Consider the following 23302-nt stretch of genomic DNA (forward strand, 5'->3'; position numbering starts at 1 on the left):
TCAATTACTCTCCACCTTATTTGAATTATTTGTGTTATTTGTTACTGTTATATTATTATTCACTTTTTCTTGTCATTATTTGTTTTGTGTATTAGTACTTTGGCAATGTTGTATGTAAACACAATCATGCCAATAAAGTACTTTAAATTGAAATTTGAACTGTACAAAAACCGGCCTCAACCCGTGTTCCGCCATAGATTGTCTATGGGACCGCCGCTTTATGCTATTTTACATTTGTAGAAGGTCTCTGGTAGGATTTGTAAAGTGGTTTTCCGGGTGGGTCACAGTGCATGCCGGGATATGTGCTGTCCGAATACAGCAGACATTGGCGCGCTATTTCGAACCGAAGATGGAGTTGGCTCGCGCTTTGCAGTTATTGAAATTAAACAGTGTGCCTACCGGTATGGATTGATTTTTATCATGAATGTGTCTCAGGAAAAAAATCTAAAACCTTTTTGGAGATTCATTGTGTATATTGTTTTATTAAATCTCGGAATACATTGAGCCGTAGCTGATGCTGTCATTCCGGGGGATCGTTTTGCTTTTGGGTCATGGTTTGTTATAAATGTTGTTTTGGTGTGTTTAACGCGACTTAATTTAGTTTTGTTTTGTTGTTTGACCATACCAAAGACTAACCAGCTGTTCAAGCAGTTATAGTTTAAATTATATTAAACAGTCATTATGTGTTTTTAATAATAGTATTTTACATTTTAACCCACTGTCTCAAAAACCTAATTAGTTGCATATACACATTTAGGCAGCATTAGCTACTGTTTACAACTGTTGATTTGTTGACGTTTCAGACTGGGTGGATGCAGTGTGGGATTTCGAGTTCACCCACACAGACCCCCTTGATCCTGTTATTGAGGAGGAGATAAAGGAAGACCCTGATGTTTTCAAGACAGTTTACATGCAGCTGCTGCCCTTTTCCACTGATGATGACGACAACACACAGGTATAACATTTGATGATGCCATGATTTCATTATGCTTCACCTTTATTACACAAATAATAAATGGCTCAGTTTGTGAGGTAGTTTTCATTATACCTATTTATGATTCTTCTGTTTGTATGTGTGTATTTTGTTTATTATTTTTTTCCTGTAGAGTGTCTGGGTGGTGTTTGGTGAGAATGGTCTCTCTACAAAAGCTTTGGTGGCTGTCTTGTCGTATTTCATTCTCAGTGCGAAAACCAAAAGCCCCAGTCTTGAGCAAAGACTGTGTGGTCTACAGGCAGCCTCCCTATATTTGCTGCTGCTGAAAATACCAGGTCAGTTTACAATGCCTGCCTCAGACTGCAGTGCTGTATTCCATCCTAAAACATGGCAAAAACAGTTTGCTCTTTGCGAGTGAAGGACTTGTGACAGGTGGATTAAAGAGAAGGGTTTATGACAACGGCTGAGCAGGAAAGTTGTTTCAGAAGCAGTGCAAGATAGTTTGATAAAAGATTTTTAAGACAAACCTTTTTTGTCCTTGAAATAAAGTGCATCAGTAAATCAGGGACAAGGAACATGCATTAAAAAATTAATAGGATACATTCTGAATTAATGTTGACTTTAGGAGAGTGAAGGGAGTATGTGTGTTTAAGTATGATATGGCAAAAAGGATCTTATGCACTCAATCCACTGCTATAGTCATAATATTTCAGTCCACAAAAAAAAAATTACACACACACACAAAAAAAAAAGAAAGTAATTTGTACAAAAATTAGTGTAAAATATATCTGAGATCCTGCCGAATAGCCATGTTAGCAAAGCACATACCCTAGTCTATATAAGTCATCCAGGTTGGTTTATAAAATCTGTTTTTATTTTTACTTTTTGTCCATCTTTAGGAAGTGTTGCAAATAAAGTGTACCATCAGATCCTTTTTGATACCTGTCTGAACATGCCCCTGAAATGCTGGCCTCAGGACACTGGCAAGAAGCGCAAGAAAGATTCTCTGAAAAGCTCCCAAGGTGACACCAAAAGTGGGAAACGATCCAAACCCCCAAAGAAAGTGTCTGATGAGGTAAACAGGTTTCATTTTGTTTGTTGTACGTACATGTGACATTGTTTGTATTTGTAGCATAAACTACACCGATCAGCTACAACATTAAAACCACCTGCCGAATGTTGTGTAGGTCCCCCTCGTGCTGCCAAAACAGCGCCAACCCGCATCTCAGTACAGCATTCTGAGATGCTATTCTTCTCACCACAATTGTACAGAGTGGTTATCAGAGTTACCGTAGACTTTGTCAGTTCGAACCAGTCTGGCCATTCTCTGTTGACCTCTCTCATCAACATGGCATTTCCGTCCACAGAACTGCCGCTCACTGGATGTTTTTTGTTTTTTGCACCATTCTGAGTAAATTCTAGAGACTGTTGTGTGTGAAAATCCCAGGAGATCAGCAGTTACAGAAATACTCAAACCAGCCCATCTGGCACCAACAATCATCCATTCGATTATCTAATCAGCCAATTGTGTGGCAGCAGTGCATAAAATCAAGCAGATATGGGTCAGGAGCTTCAGTTAATGTTCACATCAACCATCAGAATGGGGGAAAAAAATTTTTTATCTCAGTGATTTGAACCGTGGCATGATTGTTGGTGCCAGATGGGCTGGTTTGGATATTTCTGTAACAACTGTCTCTAGAATTTACTAAGAATGGTGCCAAAAACACCCAGTGGTGAGCCGCAGTTCTGTGGATAGAAACGCCTTGTTGATGAGAGAGGTCAACGGAGAATGACCAGACTAGTTCGATCTGAAAAAGTCTATGGTAACTCAGATAAACATTTGTACATTTGTGGTGAGAAGAATAGCATCTCAGAATGCTATTCTAAGATGCGGGTTGGCGCTGTTTTGGTGGCACGAGGGGGACCTACACAATATTAGGCAGGTGGTTTTAATGTTGTGGCTGATCAGTGTATATATTAGATAATTTCACATAACAGTGTAATTCTTTGTTTTGAGTAGATATGTGTAAAAAGCATGTTGTAATCTTAAGTGTGTATTTTGTGGTGTGTTTGTTTCCTAACAGATGGAGATTGATGACGATGAAGATAACGAAGAGGAGGGGATGTACTTTTCGGCACAGGATTTGCTGAAAATCAGGGAGGGCATTGTTATGCTGGTTCGCACACTCCTGAGACTTCTAGAGAGATTTTCGCTTCGAGACAAACCTCAGAGTACTGACAGCTGTGTTCAGGTCAATAAATGGTGATGGTGATTACAGTAATGCATTTTACTAAAAGAGCATCAGTCTGTATGTCTATTTCATTACTCATGCAAACCCCAACACTACCAAAAGAGGGCTGTATGTAAAATATTATTATTTTTTTTTTTTTTTGTAATATTTTTTACATACAGGCCTCTTTGGTAGTGTTGGGGGTTGGCATGGGTAATGAAATAGCTTCTTGGGCACAGCTGTTCATTTGACCTCTCCATCAAAGAGCCAGTACATCCCTTTTGCCAAGTATTGGGTCAAAAGAGAGCAGTTTCATCTCTAAAGTTGTTTTTGTGGTTGATAAGCTCATCATGGTCTCTTCTAGAAAGCATGTGCTGGTATATAGATGACTACTGTTATATTTATACTAAATTCATAAACTGTTAGCCTGAATTTCAAATCTTATATTTTAGTTTCTAAAAAGTAACCACTCTTTGTATAGATTAGGGACTTAAAATGGTTCAAGAAATGAAAACCAAAAAAGAATGATATTTTTTGGAGAATGTTACTGAAAATGTAAACAAAGTCCCTTCCAGTTGTTTCGGAATGAAAACATTGTTTTTAAATGCTGGTAACCAGGTAATAACGTTATTTTAATTTGTAAAAATAGATATTTTTATTGATAACAAAGAATTTATCATAGTACATTTTCGGAATTACACCACTTCCTGTTGAAAATAAGGCAATAATGACATCGGTCGGGGGGTGGGATAGGGAGTGGGGTTGTTATTTTATGAACGTGCACTAAACAGCCGATTTCGCAACATCTCGTGTTTATATCAACGTCTCCCGCTGAACATCTTTTGATGCGCGCTCCTGCGAACATCGACGTGGGAAAGTAGGGTGTTGGACACAAAGAAAGGGGGCACCCCTGGGAGTTGTGGGCCCCTGGGCTTCAGCCCGTGTAAGCCCGTGCATTAATGCACCCCTGATAATAACAACAAGGATGATGAACAGATTCAAGGAAAAGTAGTAGAAGTAAAAAAGTAAATTTCTCTGTTGTTTCTAAGGCTTCACTGAATTATTGTTACATTTTATGCATTAAAATATGCTGCCGGATTTTGACTGAGAAGCAGACCTGAGATTAAAAGTAAATTATTCATACAGTTATTTTTTTTATTTTTTATTTAGGCCTTACTTAATGATAATGTTCGATTTCATATGGCTTATTACAGCTAAAGAGCCAAGAGCAATGAGTGTGTGCTCCCTTCTGTTTTACCCCAATGTTGGTTTTTAAATCAGTATAAAGTTGATTCAGGACCTTATAAGCTCTAGAAGAACATGGTCTTCGCAAGCGCTCTCTGTAGGTACACTAAGGTTTAAAAAACACAAATATTTCGGCCTGCATAAGGTAACGTTAAGTCCAGACACGCTCACACAGTGTGTGCATGCGGGAGAGAGAGAGAGAGAGATTTAGGCCCCCTTAGAAATATTTGTTATATTTTTGGTGTAATATTTAATATTAAGAGTACATTTTTAAAAAGACATTATTATACATATAGGCTACTGTATACTATGATCAAAGCTGAACAACCCCCTACACGGGAAAACAATTTAACCACTTATTTTCACTTATTTTGGGTGAGGAAAGTCCCTTATTTTGGGCTTGTTTTTTTTAGACCAGGTCACTTGTTTCTCATACATAATCTGGCAACAATGCATCTGGTATATCACTCACCCTTAGAACAGAGATCTGTCATTTTAAAAAGAGCATTATTAGCTGTTCTTTTACTTCACAATTTGGAATGGAGTCTGTGGAACGCTGGAGCCAGATTGAAAAAATACAGTTTCTTTAGGCTGGGCACTTGTTGGTTGCTTTTCCTACATTGTCCAGTCCAGTGTTTTTAATTAAAATGCTGGTTTAGCAAAGAAATTCATATGTAGATAATTTATATGCCTGCAAAACAAATATTTTTTTTTTGTTGTTGTTGATATTTACCCTTTTTCTCCCAATTTGGAATGGCCAATTCCCAATGTGCTTTTAAGTCCTCATGGTCACGTAGTGATTCGCCTCAGTCTGGGTGGCGGAGGACGAATCCCAGTTGCCTCCGCGTCTGAGATCGTCAACCCATGCATCTTATCACGTGGCTTGTTGAACACGTTGCCACTGAGACATAGCGCGTGTGGAGGTTTCACGCCACCCACCGCAGCATCCACGCTCAACTCACCACACGCCCCACCGAGAACGAACCACATTATAGCGATCGCGAGGAGGTTACCCCATGTGACTCTACCCTCCCTAGCAACCGGGCCAATTTGATTGCTTAGGAGACCTGGCTGGAGTCACTCAGCACGCCCTGGGATTCGAACTAGCATACTCCAGGGATGGTAGCCAGCGTCTTTACCACTGAGATACCCAGGCCCCCCTGCAAAACTAATTTTAAGCGTTAATCATATGCCTGTCGATCAAAAGAATTTTACGACCATGAGAAAAATAAATTCAAGTGAGTAAACTCAAGTGTGTATGTTTTTGTAATGGGTCAGATGGTGGACAAAGTCTCTCAAACAGATTATATTTATAATAGTGAAACCTTTGACACATCTATTTTTGCTTTCGTTACACATTATATAATGCTTAATTAAATGTATATATTTTTTATTTACTTTCAGCTTTTCACTGAGCTTACAAACTTTGAACCAGTCATGGGAGATATGTCATTCTCTCAGGAAAGGTAAATGAAAAAGAAAATTAGAAATGAGGGCAAAGAAATGCTTTCCTACATCACAATTACAGGTGCATCTCAATAAATTAGAATGTCGTGGAAAAGTTCATTTATTTCAGTAATTCAACTCAAATTGTGAAACTCGTGTATTAAATAAATACAATGCACACAGACTGAAGTAGTTTAAGTCTTTGGTTCTTTTAATTGTGATGATTTTGGCTCACATTTAACAAAAACCCACCAATTCACGATCTCAAAAAATTAGAATACATCATAAGACCAATAAAAAAAACATTTTTAGTGAATTGTTGGCCTTCTGGAAAGTATGTTCATTTACTGTATATGTACTCAATACTTGGTAGGGGCTCCTTTTGCTTTAATTACTGCCTCAATTCGGCGTGGCATGGAGGTGATCAGTTTGTGGCACTGCCGAGGTGGTATGGAAGCCCAGGTTTCTTTGACAGTGGCCTTCAGCTCATCTGCATTTTTTGGTCTCTTGTTTCTCATTTTCCTCTTGACAATACCCCATAGATTCTCTATGGGGTTCAGGTCTGGTGAGTTTGCTGGCCAGTCAAGCACACCAATACCATGGTCATTTAACCAACTTTTGGTGCTTTTGGCAGTGTGGGCAGGTGCCAAATCCTGCTGGAAAATGAAATCAGCATCTTTAAAAAGCTAGTCAGCAGAAGGAAGCCTGAAGTGCTCCAAAATTTCTTGGTAAACGGGTGCAGTGACTTTGGTTTTCAAAAAACACAATGGACCAACACCAGCAGATGACATTGCACCCCAAATCATCACAGACTGAGGAAACTTAACACTGGACTTCAAGCAACTTGGGCTATGAGCTTCTCCACCCTTCCTCCAGACTCTAGGACCTTGGTTTCCAAATGAAATACAAAACTTGCTCTCATCTGAAAAGAGGACTTTGGACCACTGGGCAACAGTCCAGTTCTTCTTCTCCTTAGCCCAGGTAAGACGCCTCTGACGTTGTCTGTGGTTCAGGAGTGGCTTGACAAGAGGAATACGACAACTGTAGCCAAATTCCTTGACATGTCTGTGTGTGGTGGCTCTTGATGCCTTGACCCCAGCCTCAGTCCATTTCTTGTGAAGTTCACCCGAATTCTTGAATCGATTTTGCTTGACAATCATAAGGCTGCGGTTCTCTCGGTTGGTTGTGCATCTTTTTCTTCCACACTTTTTCCTTCCACTCAACTTTCTGTTAACATGCTTGGATACAGCTTCTTTGGCAATGAATGTTTATGGCTTACCCTCCTTGTGAAGGGTGTCAATGATTTAGTCTTCTGGACAACTGTCAGATCAGCAGTCTTCCCCATGATTGTGTAGCCTAGTGAACCAAACTGAGAGACCATTTTGAAGGCTCAGGAAACCTTTGCAGGTGTTTTGAGTTGATTAGCTTATTGGCATGTCACCATATTCTAATTTTTTGAGATAGTGAATTGGTGGGTTTTTGTTAAATGTGAGCCAAAATCATCACAATTAAAAGAACCAAAGACTTAAACTACTTCAGTCTGTGTGCATTGAATTTATTTAATACACGAGTTTCACAATTTGAGTTGAATTACTGAAATAAATGAACTTTTCCACGACATTCTAATTTATTGAGATGCACCTGTACATGTGTCTTTGAGCTTTCATTTATGAATAGCATAGTATTGTGATTTTTCTTTGCCTTATTTTTCTGTTTTTTTTTTTTTTTGTCTGTGTTCAAAGGAATGTCGACCAATTACAGAGCCTGCCTGAGCTGGCCTATCGTGGACTGGGAATACTCTGCTCGGCCATTCATGGTGAAGGAGATGAGGTGAGTAGAGATATTCAAAAACCCTCTGTTTAATGCTATTTCAACTATGCTTTTTTTAGTTGAAAATGTTTGTTTTTATGAAGACCACTGTTTAACTTGGTTGCATGTACATTACATTACAATTGTTGTGGTTGTTGCATTTTTACAGTGTCGTCGTAGAGTGTTCCGCAAGCTATTGTACGTGATACTAATGATGAAAACGCAAGACCGATCCAAGCCGTGTCTTCTTGTTCCGTCTCAAGCTATCTGTAGTGCCAGAGACCAGTCTATTCTTTTTATTAGGTAAGTGACTAGTTATCCACTCCTAGCTGGTGGTTTTAACAGTATTTAGGAAAAGAGCTTAAAGGTGCTCCCATTTTGCTAACTTTGCTAACAGCCACACGGCCTCTCCAAAGACATGTCAGCAAACCCGAACATGCAAAATTCACAAGCAGAAAGTCTTTCTGTGGCATTCCACATAGCTTACTGCACCTTTTACCAGACCAGGGCTCAAAAGTAAGGATTTTTTTCTGCTGGTCCATTTGGGACAGTAGTTCATATCGCCCTGCCAATATTTGTACCTCACAAAAAATTCTGCATATTATTTTTAGCAGCATATTTATACATTTTATGGTATGAAATTTACGTAAACATTTTTATTAATAAGTTTTACAATAAAGTTACAACAAATTCTAAGTTTCTCTTGCAATATTTGCTAGAAATTATAGAACTGTAATGTTTTAAAAATACAAGTGCAAGATTAACTAATTTAAGATGTAGTAATAGAGTACTGGACTTATTAAACAAGTGACATTAACTTGAAAATCTCTCACAATGGTCTTGGCCATCCACATTGTTGAGCGCTACTGATAGTGACTTTCAGTTGTACCTGTCATGTACATTTTTATATAAGGGCTGTCAATCGCTATTTTTTTTTTAATCAAATTAATAACTTGATGTGCCGATTAATCAAATCAATAATTAAAATAATTATAAATATACACTGGTGGCCAGTTTGGAATAATGTACAGATTTTGCTGTTTCGGAAGGAAATTGGTACTTTAATTCACCAAAGTGACATTCAGCTGATCACAAAGTATAGTCAGGACATTACTGATGAAAAAAACAGCACCGTCACTATTTGAAAAAAGTAATTTTTGATCAAATCTAGACAGGACCCATTTCTAGCAGCCATCACTCCAACACCTTATCCTTGAGTAATCATCCTAAATTGCTAATCTGGTACTAGAAAATCACTTGCCATTATATAAAACACAGTTGAAAGCTATTTGGTTCGTTAAATGAAGCTTAACATTGTCTTTGTGTTTGTTTTTGAGTTGCCACAGTATGCAATAGACTGGCATGTCTTAAGGTTTATATTAGGTCAAATATGGCAAAAAAGAAACAGCTTTCTCTAGAAACTCGTCAGTCAATCAATGTTTTGAGGAATGAAGGCTATACAATGCTTGAAATTGCCAAAAACTGAAGATTTCATACAAAGGTGTACACTACAGTCTTCAAAGACAAAGGACAACTGGCTCTAACAAGGACAGAAAGAGATGTGGAAGGCCAGATGTACAACTAAACAAGAGGATAAGTACATCAGAGTCTCTAGTTCTAGAAATAGATGCTTCATTGAATTCTACCCACTCAACACCAGTTTCATGCACAACAGTAAAGAGAAGACTCAGGGGTGCAGGACTTATGGGAAGAATTGCAAAGAAAAAGCCACTTTTGAAACAGAAAACAAAAAGAAAGTTTAGAGTGGGCAAAGAAACCCAGACATCGGACAACAGATAATTGGAAAAGAGTGTTATGGATCTTAACCCAATTGAGCTTTTGTGGGATCAGCTAGACTGTAAGGTGTGTGAGAAGTGCCCGACAAGACAGCCACATCTATGGCAAGTGCTACAGGAAGTGTGGGGTGAAATGTCAGCTGAGTATCTGAACAAACTGACAGCTAGAATGCCAAGGATCTGCAAAGCTGTCATTGCTGCATGTGGAGGATTTTTTGATGAGAACTCTTTGGTCCATAACACTCTTCCAATTATCTGTTGTCCAATATCTGTGTTTCTTTGCCCACTCTAACCTTTTCTTTTTGTTTTTCTGTTTCAAAAGTGGCTTTTTCTTTGCAATTCTTCCCATAAGTCCTGCACCCCTGAGTCTTCTCTTTACTGTTGTACATGAAACTGGTGTTGAGCGGGTAGAATTCAATGAAGCTGTCAGCTGAGGACATGTGAGGCATCTATTTCTCAAACTAGAGACTCTGATGTACTTATCCTCTTGTTTAGTTGTATCTGGGCCTTCCACATCTCTTTCTTTTACTTGTTAGAGTCCTTTGTCTTTGAAGACTGTAGTGTACACCTTTGTATGAAATCATCATTTTTTTGGCAATTTCAAGCATTGTATAGCCTTCATTCCTCAAAACAATAATTGACTGATGAGTTTCTAGAGAAAGCAGTTTCTTTTTTGCCATTTTTGACCAAATATTGACCTTAAGACATGCCAGTCTATTACATACTGTGGCAATTCAAAAACAAACACAAAGACAATGTTAAGCTTCATTTAACGAACCAAATAGCTTTCAACTGTGTTTGATATAATGGCAAGTGATTTTCTAGTACCAATTTAGCAATTTAACATGATTACTCAAGGATAAGGTGTTGGAGTGATGGCTGCTGGAAATGGGGACTGTCTAGACTGGATCAAAAATGACTTTTTCAAATAGTGATGGTGCTGTTTTTTACATTAGTAATGTCCTGACTATACTTTGTGATCAGTTGAATGCCACTTTGGTGAATTAAAGTACCAATTTCCTTTGCAAAATCTGTACATTATTCTAAACTTTTGGCCGCCAGTGTGTGTGTTTTTATATATATATATATATATATATATATATATATAAAAAGTGTTTTCTTTTGTCTGCATTATTTAGCATTAAATCTGTGATTTTTATTTTTTATTATTTTATATTTATATCGATATATTTTTATTCTGCCTGAATTGTCTGTGTTCTAGTCATATTGTTGATGAACAGAGGGAGACCACATTGCCGCTTTTACGAACCCTTGTGCAACATATCTGCCATCAGGTACACTTATTTTAAGATGTTTTTTTTGTTGTTGTTGTTTGTTTGTTTGTTTTTCAGTGTATATCTGTTTATATCTTATATCTATATATGTTTCAGATGGTGGAGAAGTCTGAATATCGAACCAGTGGAGCACAGGCTGTTGGAAAGCTAATGGCTAAGATGCCTTGTCAGGACTATGCAGTCCTCGTTAAGTGGCTCTATAACTACTCTCGAAACAACAAGGTATGACTGTCACAATCCAACTACCATTCTTTTTAACAAAATGTGGCATGCACGTACATTTTGGTTGCTGTAAATGTAGTTTGCACATAGCTGTTTTTTGTATCAGCATTAGTATATTCCTCATGAATATTGTACAAAAACCTCTATTCAGGTGGCTTTCAGAATGTTTGCACTGGATGTGGCCATGGTCCTCCTGGAGCAGAGTGAGAGGGACATGGAGGACACGATGGACCCTGAGTTGGCTGTGTTCCTGTCTCACAGGTTCTTGGTGCACAACATAGTTTACAGTCATCGTAACGATGTCTCCCCCACAGTCAGAGGCCATGCACTACACTGCCTTGCACAGTGTCTGGAGCTGCGTTCCCAGAATGCCACAAAATGTGTCCATGAGCTCTTCTCCAACAGTAGGTTTTATGACCACAGCTGCTTGTGGGATATTTGTATATGAGATTACAACTATGTTATATACATCAGATCTGATATTCAACATGTTGTAATACTTACTGAGCTCATTCTTTTCTCAGCAGGTGCACAGACTATGCTGGAGACGGGCCGTTCTGAGCGTAAGACCAAAGTTACATTTTTAAAATGAAATTTGTGAGGAAAATTTGAATGTCAGTAGCTGTACAGTTTGTTGTATGGTGTTATCCTTCTCAGAAACTCTGAAGAGAGGAGAGACAGGTCAGAAAACCGCCCTGACCTTCAGAACTATCGAGCTCACAAAACACAAGAGCATCACCGCAACCCGCAGGAGTGACATCAACACGTCCTTACAGAGTGAGTTCAAATCAAACAGGCCTTGTCCTTCAAACTTCAAAGTTTTAACACAGTCTATTTGTTTGAATGGCTTTTTATTCGTTTTATTGATTTATTTATTTAGATGAGGAAACCATGGCTTTATTTAAAAAGCATGTCAGTGACCCTAAAACCAATGCCAGGAAAAGTGCGCTGGAGGTATGAATCACGTTAAATTACACTTTTTTTTTAATATTAAATGTTTTCCCTTAAGCCCACGTATGATGTTAATCTAAGTTTCTTGGGCCAAAAACAGTCACATGACCATTTATCACTCCCTCTGAAGAATTTAACAGTCTGTTTTAGCTACTGTTGTACCTCTAAGACTTCTGTATGTAAATGTAAATAACCTCTTGAACCTCTGGATACAGGCGTAGTTCACACTGTCATGTCGAACTTCTTTTACCTCTTAACTGCCAACGTGTATATACACAAAAATATTGATTATGAAATATGATAAAGTTATGTTAATAATATTCAGGAATTTTATTTAAAATTTAATCAGGGTCAATAAATATTGGTTTTAAACTTTTTAAAACTGTATTACATTACTCCTGGTCATAGGCTTTTTTTTAAATATGTAGTTTTATATATAAGGTTATGTTTCTTGTTTAATGGTGTAAGTTTAATGGTTCAATGCACAAATATTCAGTAGTGCGAAAGTTGTAACGTAGTGCCCATCAATGCTACAACTAGACTAAGTTGTAACTTATGCACGGCTGGTGCTCATCCAGCCTTAGATCTTGTAAACTGTTCACATTATCAAATCACTACAAAGAAAAGAGTTAGGACTGATTGTGTGTGTCTGTGTGTGTGTTTGTAGACCGTCATGAGTCTGCTGAAGCATGGGGTGATCTCATGCAACGTGGAGAATCTGACTATTCTGTCAGATCGCTGCAGGGATCCTGCTGTCTCAGTGAAGAAGAAAGCCATGCAGTGCCTTATGGACCTCCTTGCTGTGAGAACCCCCTCCAATAACTTTTCCTTGTGCCTTAGAAGGAGTGTTAGTTGCAGGCATTATAACGGTCATAAGTAATCCATTCTGCACATATATTCCATTAATTGTAAGTCAAGTAAGCATTTCTGCTTACTTCCGCCTGCAGGGTTTCATCTCGGGGTACGTGCAAATTTTAATTTTTTTTATTTATTTTTTTGCAAAATCAACACCAAACTATTACATTTTGATGACAATGAGAGAAGTATTTTTAGATTTTCTTCAGTATGTGTAGCATTCATGTAACTAATGGCTAAAGCATTTCTAAAAGACTTTGAAGCCATTCAGACCGAACACATTCTGAATTTTTAATTTAGTTTTAATTTCTGTTTTATATTCAATTTGTCATAATTCGTTTGTCTGTTAGTTTTCGTTTTCTCAGTGTTTTGTAGTTTCAGTTTAGTTGGTTTTTAGTTTAGTTTTTAATTTTTTATGGCTGGTGTAATTTAAAAAGTCATTTAATATCATTTAAATTCTCAGGTCAGTCTTGTGTTACCTCTATCTAGTGGTATTTTCATGTTTAATGTGGATTGTAAATGTTGCAAATTTTATAATATAGGGTGAATATGGGTAAAGTGGCAAAGGACATTTAAGCTTGATCCACATCGTATCCATATGTATTTCCTTAAGTGATTATGAATCATTACTAAACTAATCTTTGGGGAGTACAAAATCAAAGGAATAGTTCACCCAAAAATGAAAATTCTCTCATCATTTACTCACCCTCATGCCATCCCAGATGTGTATGACTTTCTTTCTTCTGCTGAACACAAATAAAGATTTTTAGAAGAATATTTCAGCTCTGTAGGTCCATACAATGCCAATAGGGGCAAAAACTTTGAAGCTCCAAAAAGCACATAAAGGCAGCATAAAAGTAATCCATATGATTCCAGTGGTTAAATGCATGTCTTCAGAAGCGATATGACAGGTATGGGTGAGAAACAGATACATATTTAAGACCTTTTCTACTGTAGACCTTGACACCAGCTGTCTCCTTGGCAATCATGATGTCAAGCTTAATTATATTTCCTGTGTCTGTGTTTATGTTTAAGTTAAGTTTGACATTAAAACTTTGTTTACTGTTCAGCCGGTTCCCGCCTCCTTCGCCCGTCCTTGTTATAGTATTTTAGTTTCAGTGTTTTCCAGTAATTTCTATTTTTATTTTTATTTTAGTTAACGAAAATTATTTTAGTTCGTTTTCATTAACTATAATAACACTGTTAAAAAGACACTGTGAAATGAATGGAGCAGAACAGTTTTTAACAGTTGAAGTTCTTTTTAAATTAACAAAAGTACTTAAAAAATGTTTGCCGCTCCTGCGTGAGACACCGAAAACACATCGATACGTGACCGGTCAAAGGTTTTTCTTTACATAGAAGAACAACTGGAAAAACAGCTTGGATGAACGCAAAAACGTGTGACCGGCCCCTTATTCACATGAAGCAGTTCCAGTTGCAGTTTCTCAGTTACCTCTCAAAAAAGTATTTTGTTTCAAATGATTGTAGCTAAATAATATCCACTTCATCCAGTGATCCATTAGATCTCTATGTTCTTAAAAATAAAACCCAATACTGTTTAACTGAATAAAAAACAGCTGAAAATGATTCAGTAAGATAACAGTCCGAATAAATCGAATGAATCGTTTCAGCCCATTTTGCTAACCCATTTGGCCAGTCACTAAAAAAAGCAGACTCATTCATGATTCATTCTTGAATCGGCCATCACTAGTTCCGATTCTACACAGCCGACAGTACACACATGTCATAATCGCTAAAATTGTCAAAGATATGTTTGTCAGATAAGTCGAAGTACTCGACTTGTTTTGGAAGGGACTTGACTGGTCTCGGGGTAAAGTCCGACTATAAACTTGCTAGAGTCAGGGCCAAGCATGCTCCTGAATCCATGACAAGACCAAGACCATAAAAATTTGGTCTCGAGACCTAGTCCGAGACCAAGTCCGGTCTCGAGTACTATAACACTGATACTAAGACCAGAAAGATCCCATGGTCATGTAAAACCTGGAAATATCAGAGATTGTTAAATTTTCTTAAGTAAATATACAAAGCAAAAAAAAAAATTTCAGCTAGATATTGCTCATGTGTAGAGTTTATATAGTGTAATACTTGCTCACAAGCCATAGTGATGTCTGATGTGTTAGCGATAGTTCCTTTTAATTAATTGGTCGAACCAGTTCACAAGTTGTTCTAAATGATTAGCAATCAGAATTATTTAAAAAATATATATATTTCCATTAATAACAAAAAAGGTCATGGAAATTCTTTGGTCAAAAAAAATGTGGGAATCCTGTCACTAGGGATGGGCATTTCGAGTATTTTTGTAGGCGAGTACTCTGACACACACACACACAAAAAAGTAAACAATTACTTGAAATTTTCATGTATCTTTTACTTTTATCTAAAATGACTTCCAAATGTGGAATACAGAAAAGGCAGTTCCTCATAAGGAGGCAATGCAAAGTTTCAAATTGCTCAGAGATGTACAAGTAGGGAGGAAGTTGAGATAAAATATTAGATTAAGAATTTTTTCCTTTTTCTTTTTTTTATAAAGTGCTCACAAAAGAGATGAGTCTATAGATGTTTAGATGTTAGAAAATCAGCTGCTCGGGTGGAGTTCGGAAGGTTGTTTCTCCAGCAAGAACCGGTGAAAGTCAGAGAAAGCCATTTTGTGCCTCTGAGAAATGGCACCACGAGGCGCCGTTCACCCGCCGATCACAAGCTTCTGGAGGGCACATAGACTTGAAGTTGGATAGAGTGTCAATAGAATTTACAATTTAAGTTCAACCTTGAAACTGAACTTGTTTTTCTCATGAAAAAGTGAGCACTATGCATAAACAACAACATCTAGATTTAAAAAAAAAAAAAAAAAAAAAAATTGCTCTGACACAAATACATTTCAAGTCTTCTGAAGTGATATAACTTCTTTTATAACGCCATGTATCCACAGCACCATTACCAGTTGTAATGGCAAGATTTAGGTGAGACAGGCAGTTTCATTGTTGCCCTTTGGCAGGCAAAGGCACAAAGGAATATCAAATTAAAGTAGTGTTTTTACTAGTCAAATATTTAAAGCTGAACGAGTATTCGATTAGTGAATCACTCATGCACACCCCTACCTGACACTAGCACAAGGGTCAGAGAGACCAATTTAATGTGTGGTCCTGAAATCCAATAACCTTATTTCTATCAATCATTGCATGTGTCCAGGCTCTGTCTGACAATAGGGAGGTGCAGGAGGCCTGGCTGAGAGGAGTGCTGCCAGCTGTCATGGACTCTGAGAGCTCTGTGCAGGAGAAAGCTCTAGAGTGCCTGGACCAGGTCATCCTCGCACACATTAAGAGTCAAGGCAAATATCGGCCTGATGACACCTCTCAGAGGCTAGCCTGGGGCTTGCTGGGACTGATGTGTGAAAAGTGTCAAGACCTCAGGTCAGTCGCACGCATAGCCTGTGTCCTAACCAGGTGCAACAAGATAAGTCGCATCCAGGGACTAAATACTGGTCATAAATATTTGCTTAAATATCATGAAACTGGATTTTGCCTTATTTCATCCAAATATATTTTAGTTCCCATTACAAATGGTATATGGTATTTCCTGGTATATATGTGGCAAGCAGCAGATAAATAAACCAAGCATTATATTGCTTTAAAAAAAAAAAAAACTTTTTTAAAGAGCTTACCAGCCAGTACAAGTCACTTCTTTTTATTTACCGGTATATATTTGGAGAAAACTTTAAACTGGAAACGTCTTGTCATGTGCCTGGTTAGGACATGATGTGAATCTGTTTGTTCAAACTTAATTTAAAAATGAGTGTGTCAAATCTGTTAACATGAAATTTCTCAAGTGTTTCCTGTTCCCTTATTATTTCCGTGTCCCATCTCGCTGATTTAAACCCACGTCTCTCTCCTGTAGCCGATATTTCAGCAAGGCTTTCAGCGTGTGGGCTCCCCAGCAGAAGTTCACTCCTGCATTTGTGAACAGTTTGCTGTCTCATACTGAGGGAGAAAGGGCTGCTGCCGCCTGGCTTCTGTTAGCTAAAATTGCAATCTGCTCTCCCAAACTGAACTACGGGACCGTGCTAGAGACCTGGGAGCACACCGTCAGGTCAGAAAGCAGGAAATGTGAATTTGTTGTGAAATTCAGGAAACTCCTTTGTTAGCTTTTTCCACATTACTGGAAGGTTCCATAGGATTTATGTCTTTGTATTGAATAATTTTTTGTTTTACTGATTCACTGATTGTCTGTGAATGAATATTGTCTACATGCTTTTCATATTATGTTGTGTAATTGTTTGTTGTGTTGACATTTTATCTCTATTATCTCTATCTCTGTTATTAGGTCACCAGTTGTTTCAGAGACAATGACCTGTCATATTTTGAGCGTTATGGGTGACATTTCCTCTAATCTAAATGACGACACCAAGAGCAGAATAGTAGGTAAGTTTTGTGTGCATGTGCCAGTGCGAGAAAGATCTAACAGCCTGTTACGTAAGGGATAATGTATAGTCAGATGGTCATTATCGCAAAATAAAGCCTGACAGGGTGATCATAGATCTGTTATTACCCTCAGAGGGTTTATTTTGCAATAATGACCTTCTGACTGTACATCTATTCTGCTTATTACAAGGTTTCTTACAAAATAAGTAAATGGACATGACATTGATTTGAATTTAAATTATATTATCGACGAAATAAGATGAGTACCGCATAAAATGTTAACATATGCTATTCATAAAGGAACTTTGCCCTGTGTATGTGTCTGATTGTGTATTTATCCCCTCGGGTTTGCCGTAGAAAGCGTATGCCCGTACGCAGTTTCAATGAGAAAGTTATTTTAGTTCAATAAACTTACTGTTCCTTCTGACTGTTCTCTTTTCTGATTTAATGTCATTTATCATCAGTTTAGTGTTTGAATATCGCAGCGTCTAGCATCTAATGTCTAGTGTGGACAGTCAGACTGCTTGTCGCTAGTGTTGGGCGATCTTCTCCATAGTCAGATCGTCCTATCATCAGCCTGTGGTGGGTGGGGGGGTGGTTTGTAAAAGGTGTTCACGTTCAAACCGACGAACACCGGATGGACGCTAGGTGGTACTATGCGGTAATTTCGTTAAACAGGGTTAGGGTTAAGCCTACACAATAAAGCAAGATACCTTGATTTTCAAACTTTTACAAAAATTCAAATGAAAGTGGAAAAAAACTTAAGTGCTTAAGTTCAACTTTTTGAAAGATGGTTTTACAACAGTTGTGAAGGGCAACATCTCTCTGGCAAAGAACTTACTTCATCTGTGCATTCTCTACCGGTTGGGTATTTCGTTGTCCGGGAAAATACAAAGTGTGTGAATAAATTTGTTTTGTTCCCTCCTTCACTATATATATATATATATATATATATATATATATATATATATATATATATATACACACACATACATATATATACACACACACACAGTACTGTGCAAAAGTCTTAAGATGTTTCACAAAAGCATTTGTCTTAAGATGGTTATTTATATCTTCAGCTTTAGTGTGTCAGTAGGAAATATAAATGTTAGACTCCCAAACATTCCTTTTGCAAATAGAAAAGATTAGAATAGATACAGATACAGATGTCATGGCCCCCACAAAGCCCCCCACTGAACATTGTGTCAGTCTGAGATTACATAAAGAGACAGAAGCAATTGAGACAGACTAAATAGACAGAAGAACTGTGGTGAATTCTCCAAGAATCTTTGTACATCCTATCTGTCAACAACCAAGAAAAACTGTGTCCAGGTGTACCTAGTAGAATTGGTGCTGTTTTAAAGGCAAAGGTGGTCACACCGAATATTGTCATTAAGTGATAAATGAAAACGATTTGTTATTATTTTTGAAGACATCCTCACTATGCAACATTTTTCACAAGTGTCTAAAACTTTTGCACTGTACTGCTTTAGTGATTTTGCATTGAATATTAAATTATTTAAAAAACGAAAAACTTAAATCTAATACATTTCTAAATTCAAATTGTACTCCAAACGAAATGAAAAAGCAATTAAAATAACGAAGTAATAAAAGAATAATATATATATATATATATATATATATATATATATATATATATATATATATATATATATATATATATATACCTTTCCATTTACCATCAGGCAAGTATCCATCTAAACATGAAGGCAGAAAATTACTTAAACAAATGAAGACAAAAACAATTATAAATGTAAACATAATAATCATAATGATGATAATAATCACTGAAATATAAATCATGGTTTGAGGTGACCATGTTTTTGTAGTATTTTATGTTTTAATCACAGATGTATACATGGCAAAATCACCAGTTTCAACTCTGTTCAGTGTTAGTTTTTAACACTCTTGTAGAATGGACTCGTGGAGACACCAAGGAGTGTTAATTTAACCCCGGGGATTTTGCTGTGTAGGCTGCAGAGTTGTGGTCACAATGAACTGCTTTGTGGAAATAAAGTGAACTGAACTCAAAGCACCTCCTGAGCTGAGATGTCTGAGGTCATTTGCATTACTCATAGATGATACTGTTCTCGCAAAAAACTTTTACTTGCGCGTGTTCCACGAGACTGTATGCCTCTGTACAAACAGCATGTCATACATGCACATAGATGGCTTTTCTGTCATCTGTTCTTAATAATATAATAAAGTGCATTTCTTCAAGTGTGTGTCTGTGTGTCTACGGGCAAATTATTTGTAATATTACTTTGATAATAATAATAACCTAATAATAATAATTTAATACATTAATGGGAAAACGAGCCAAATATCATCTTGACATCGTCAAAGGCATCAGCTATTGGTGATCACTCTGACCATCGTCGATCCCCGAGATCATCGTCCATTGGCACAACTCTACTTGTGGCTAGAACCTTATCATGTCGCATCTGGTTTGGACAAGGTGTTTAGGAAAGGAGCGCTCAGGAGGGCTGTTTGAAAGTGGAGATTTTTAGCTTATAGATTATTTCAAGCTCGATTACATTTACTAGTAGAGTCCGCAGGGTGTTAGATGGCACTGGGAAATATAATCAAGCTTGACATCATGATTAGCCAGGAGACTGCCGGTGTCAAGATTTACATTAAAAAAAGACTTAAAAATGGATCTGTTTCTCACCCATACCTATCATATCGTTTGACTGTGTTGCTAAAAAGATTTTTATTACATGCACAAAAACTTGGAATAAGAGTCAAATACACAAATTTGTATCGTTTGTCACTGCCAGCGGCTACGCATTGTGAAACAACATCAACAGTTAAGTGTCATGGACGAATCCCTGTCACGTACTTTCTCTGCTCATCTGCTGTCATCTCTCTTTGCTCCGACGAAATAGTTTAAGTATTAGTATAGTACAAAATACAATTTTTCCATTCCAACATTGCTGTTGTGTAAACCACAAAAAATATGAGTTATAAACTTTAGACAACGATGACGGTCGGACCACTGATTGTTTTATTTTTTACGAATTCACACCCCGTATTGGTAACGTGGTGATTCGGCCCTCACACTTCAAGATGTGAATTAATTTTCGATAATTCAACAATCGGAGTCTGCTTATACCACGTAACAACACGTAGTATGTGGAAAACACAGACGGAATCACAGAATCTAGTCATAAAAATGGCATCAGATATAAAATGCAGAATGTCATGGAATATGACATATTTGGACGAAAATTAATGTTTGAATGCACAATTAATCATATTAAAATTGCGATATGTCCTAGTGTTATAATTAAACTGCAAAAGTCTGTGATTTAATTGAATAAATATATAATCTGAAAGTGATGCACACTTCAAAATGAATGTGTGAAGCCAGACGCTCATACAATGAAAACACCTCCTCATGATCATCATGATCATCACACGCACTCTTATGTGTGTGAGATGACTGAGAGCAGAGCACTCTGAAGTGTGCAGCACATACAGACTATGTATTTATTTATTTGTTTAAATCACAGCTTTATGGGGATTAAAAATCACACTGGGCCATGTAGCGAAATCCTTATCTGGAGGTGAGAAACTACCAAAAACACCCAGAAACGCCAAAATAAAAGCTATTTTGAAATGGACATATACATTTTTGCTTAAATATTACACTTGTTAGGCACATAAAATGTCCTGGAATTGCCCTGGAAAATTGTGCCTTGAAAAGAGTGGGAACCCTGACCAGTTCACCATTTGAATTTAATGATTCATTAATGAATCAGTCTGAATCAAACCATTTTTAAGAATCCTTATCAAGTAATTACAAATGACTGTTGAAGAAAAACATAAGGTCATTGAAATGGTCAAACTGTTTAAACCAAAGACATGAAATGTTTTATGTGCATATTTCTCCTGTGTATGTGCAGATGATCTGATGGGCTGGTTAAAAAGCTTCAGCCTACCTTTGGAGGTCATCAGTTCCTGTGTGGATACGCTGGTCAGATTTGGAAGATCAGACAACACTCAAGACACACTGGTAAGATCAAACCATAGTCAAGAAGCTTTAACAAGATGTGTCAGATTTATACTCTTTATTACTTTCTGAATGTGTGTGTTTCAGGGGTTCCTGGATCGTATCTGTGGAGAGCTGGTCTCTGTGTGTGAGGCATATCTTTCCAGTGTCATTCTAAATGAGAAGGGAGCTGAGAACATCAATGAAGACCTGCTAGTAAGACAGAGCTGATATTAACACTATGGGTGCAACATGTCCTAAAGTTAGGAGTGGGCAGTATGCCCAAAATCCTGTTCATGGTATGAGTAATATCATGGTAACTATATCACAATATAGTTATTTTGCTGGAAATTCAGCAAAACAAATGGTTTATATTAAATTACAGTGTGGTAATGTTTAATTTTGGATAATCCAGTGAATTAAATACTTTACAAATAAATGGTACTTTTCTCTATTTATTTTTAACTTGATTGACTCAAAAAGATAAGATTATTCATGATGATAAATGAATATGTCTGGCTACAGTGCAAAAACAGCTTCATATTATGTAACACTTGTTTGCATTACTCCATGTTTCTTCATTGTTTTTATGTAAATAATTTAAAGCAGTCCCTCTGCCACACAGCTGTCTACACTCACACAATACATGCTGTCATACAGCCCTAGCTCTAATACTGATTTTTGACAACCACCTCCTAACCAAAAACTTGTTTTAACTATACACACAAAACCCTGTCTTGAAGACTGTAACCCTTTAAAATGAGGGATGTTTTCAATTGACCTCCTTTGCCATCAGAAAATATATTGTTTTCTTCTCTTTTTCATTCTATCCCAGGTAAAACATCTTTATACACTTGGTGCAGCTTCTCTCCATTGCGCCTCAAAAGTGGGAAAGAGAATATTCCTTCTGGTTCAGTCCATTCTCACTCCCTCAGAGCAGCCAGGTGAGACCATGCAACTACCTTTGATTGGAATAGGTGCACCTGTATTCCAGCATTCTCAAGTGTCAGTCCTATTAATCTGAAAAAGATAAAGAGCTTTTCGAAAACTTGTGGCTACAGAAGCTTAAATGCTGTTTTGATGTAAAATCATCTTTTGTCTCTTGGATGTGCTTGTTTATTTTTTTTGCTGTTTTTTCTTCCAGTTCATACTGAAGGAGATGTGCTACCAGCTAGTCAGCCTCTGTCTCAGTTCAAGCCTAATTCCATGCCCACAGTTGTCCGGGCACATGCTGTTATCACATTAGGTGTGTATCATTTACACACACACATTCTCTTTAGACTTATGCTGTTTCTCATGTGATTCAACCACATGCATAAAAAAAGCAGCTAGCAAAATCTGATGGTGATCTGATCTCGTTCTCTGTACCTGTCTTATAGGTAAGCTGTGTTTGCAGCATGAGGAGCTGATGTTGAAGTATCTGCCCGTGTTTGCGCGGGAGCTAGAGGTGGGCACAGAGCTGGCCGTGCGCAGTAATGTGGTGGTGGTGATGTGCGATCTCTGTGTGCGCTACACCAACACAGTGACCCGATATATCCCCAACATCTCGGCCTGCCTGAGAGACAAAGAGGCCATCGTCAGAGAGCAGACCCTCATCATGCTGACCAACTTACTGCAGGTGTACACACAATTATGATCAGAGATAAGCCCCATAGTGTTTTGACTAACCTCTGCATTAGCACTTTTTTTTTTTTTTAACAGAACAACTTCAGTCTTTCAATATCATATACTGTGAAGCAATTTGCATTTTGTGTTATGCGAGTTACTCCTTAAAGGGAGAGTTCACCCAAAAATAAAAATTCTCTTTATTATTTGGTGAGAGAATGTTTATTTTTGAACTATCCCTTTAAAGTAATTAGTTACTCATTATATAGTTGCTAATTTCTAAACAGTTATTGCATTACTTAATAAGTACTTAATACTTTTTCTAAAACCCATATCAACCTTTACCAAATGGACAATACAAGGAATTTGCACAGGCAGAAAATCTTGCCTTTAAGTGCTCGAATATTTAAAGACAGAACACAAAATAATTGTCAGCTATAATAGCTACTAATTGTATTT

General features: G+C 37.3%; 1 protein-coding gene across 3 annotated transcripts in view; it reads left to right on the plus strand.

Moving 5' to 3' along the window:
- Positions 1-310: 310 nt before the first annotated feature.
- The window catches only part of ncapd3 (non-SMC condensin II complex, subunit D3), a 33605-nt gene continuing 10613 nt past the window's right edge, over positions 311-23302 (plus strand). Inside the window, exons 1-23 of one of the 3 annotated variants that reach the window (XM_051702335.1) lie at positions 311-401; positions 804-955; positions 1107-1269; positions 1834-2009; positions 3019-3186; positions 5815-5876; positions 7599-7686; positions 7835-7968; positions 10684-10756; positions 10853-10978; positions 11130-11382; positions 11503-11541; positions 11636-11755; positions 11859-11932; positions 12597-12731; positions 15992-16212; positions 16697-16888; positions 17123-17220; positions 21153-21262; positions 21347-21454; positions 22074-22182; positions 22383-22484; positions 22618-22856. In XM_051702335.1, the coding sequence (XP_051558295.1) occupies positions 350-401; positions 804-955; positions 1107-1269; positions 1834-2009; positions 3019-3186; positions 5815-5876; positions 7599-7686; positions 7835-7968; positions 10684-10756; positions 10853-10978; positions 11130-11382; positions 11503-11541; positions 11636-11755; positions 11859-11932; positions 12597-12731; positions 15992-16212; positions 16697-16888; positions 17123-17220; positions 21153-21262; positions 21347-21454; positions 22074-22182; positions 22383-22484; positions 22618-22856 (2994 nt within the window). In that variant the 5' untranslated portion in view covers positions 311-349. Of the gene's footprint in view, positions 402-803; positions 956-1106; positions 1270-1833; positions 2010-3018; positions 3187-3930; positions 5649-5814; positions 5877-7598; positions 7687-7834; positions 7969-10683; positions 10757-10852; positions 10979-11129; positions 11383-11502; positions 11542-11635; positions 11756-11858; positions 11933-12596; positions 12732-15991; positions 16213-16696; positions 16889-17122; positions 17221-21152; positions 21263-21346; positions 21455-22073; positions 22183-22382; positions 22485-22617; positions 22857-23302 lie in introns of those variants that run through there. The other 2 variants (XM_051702336.1, XM_051702337.1) reach the window with 2 other exon arrangements.

Source organism: Myxocyprinus asiaticus, chromosome 7 (genome assembly GCF_019703515.2).
Source record: "Myxocyprinus asiaticus isolate MX2 ecotype Aquarium Trade chromosome 7, UBuf_Myxa_2, whole genome shotgun sequence".
In the NCBI taxonomy this organism is placed as follows: Eukaryota; Metazoa; Chordata; class Actinopteri; order Cypriniformes; family Catostomidae; genus Myxocyprinus; species Myxocyprinus asiaticus.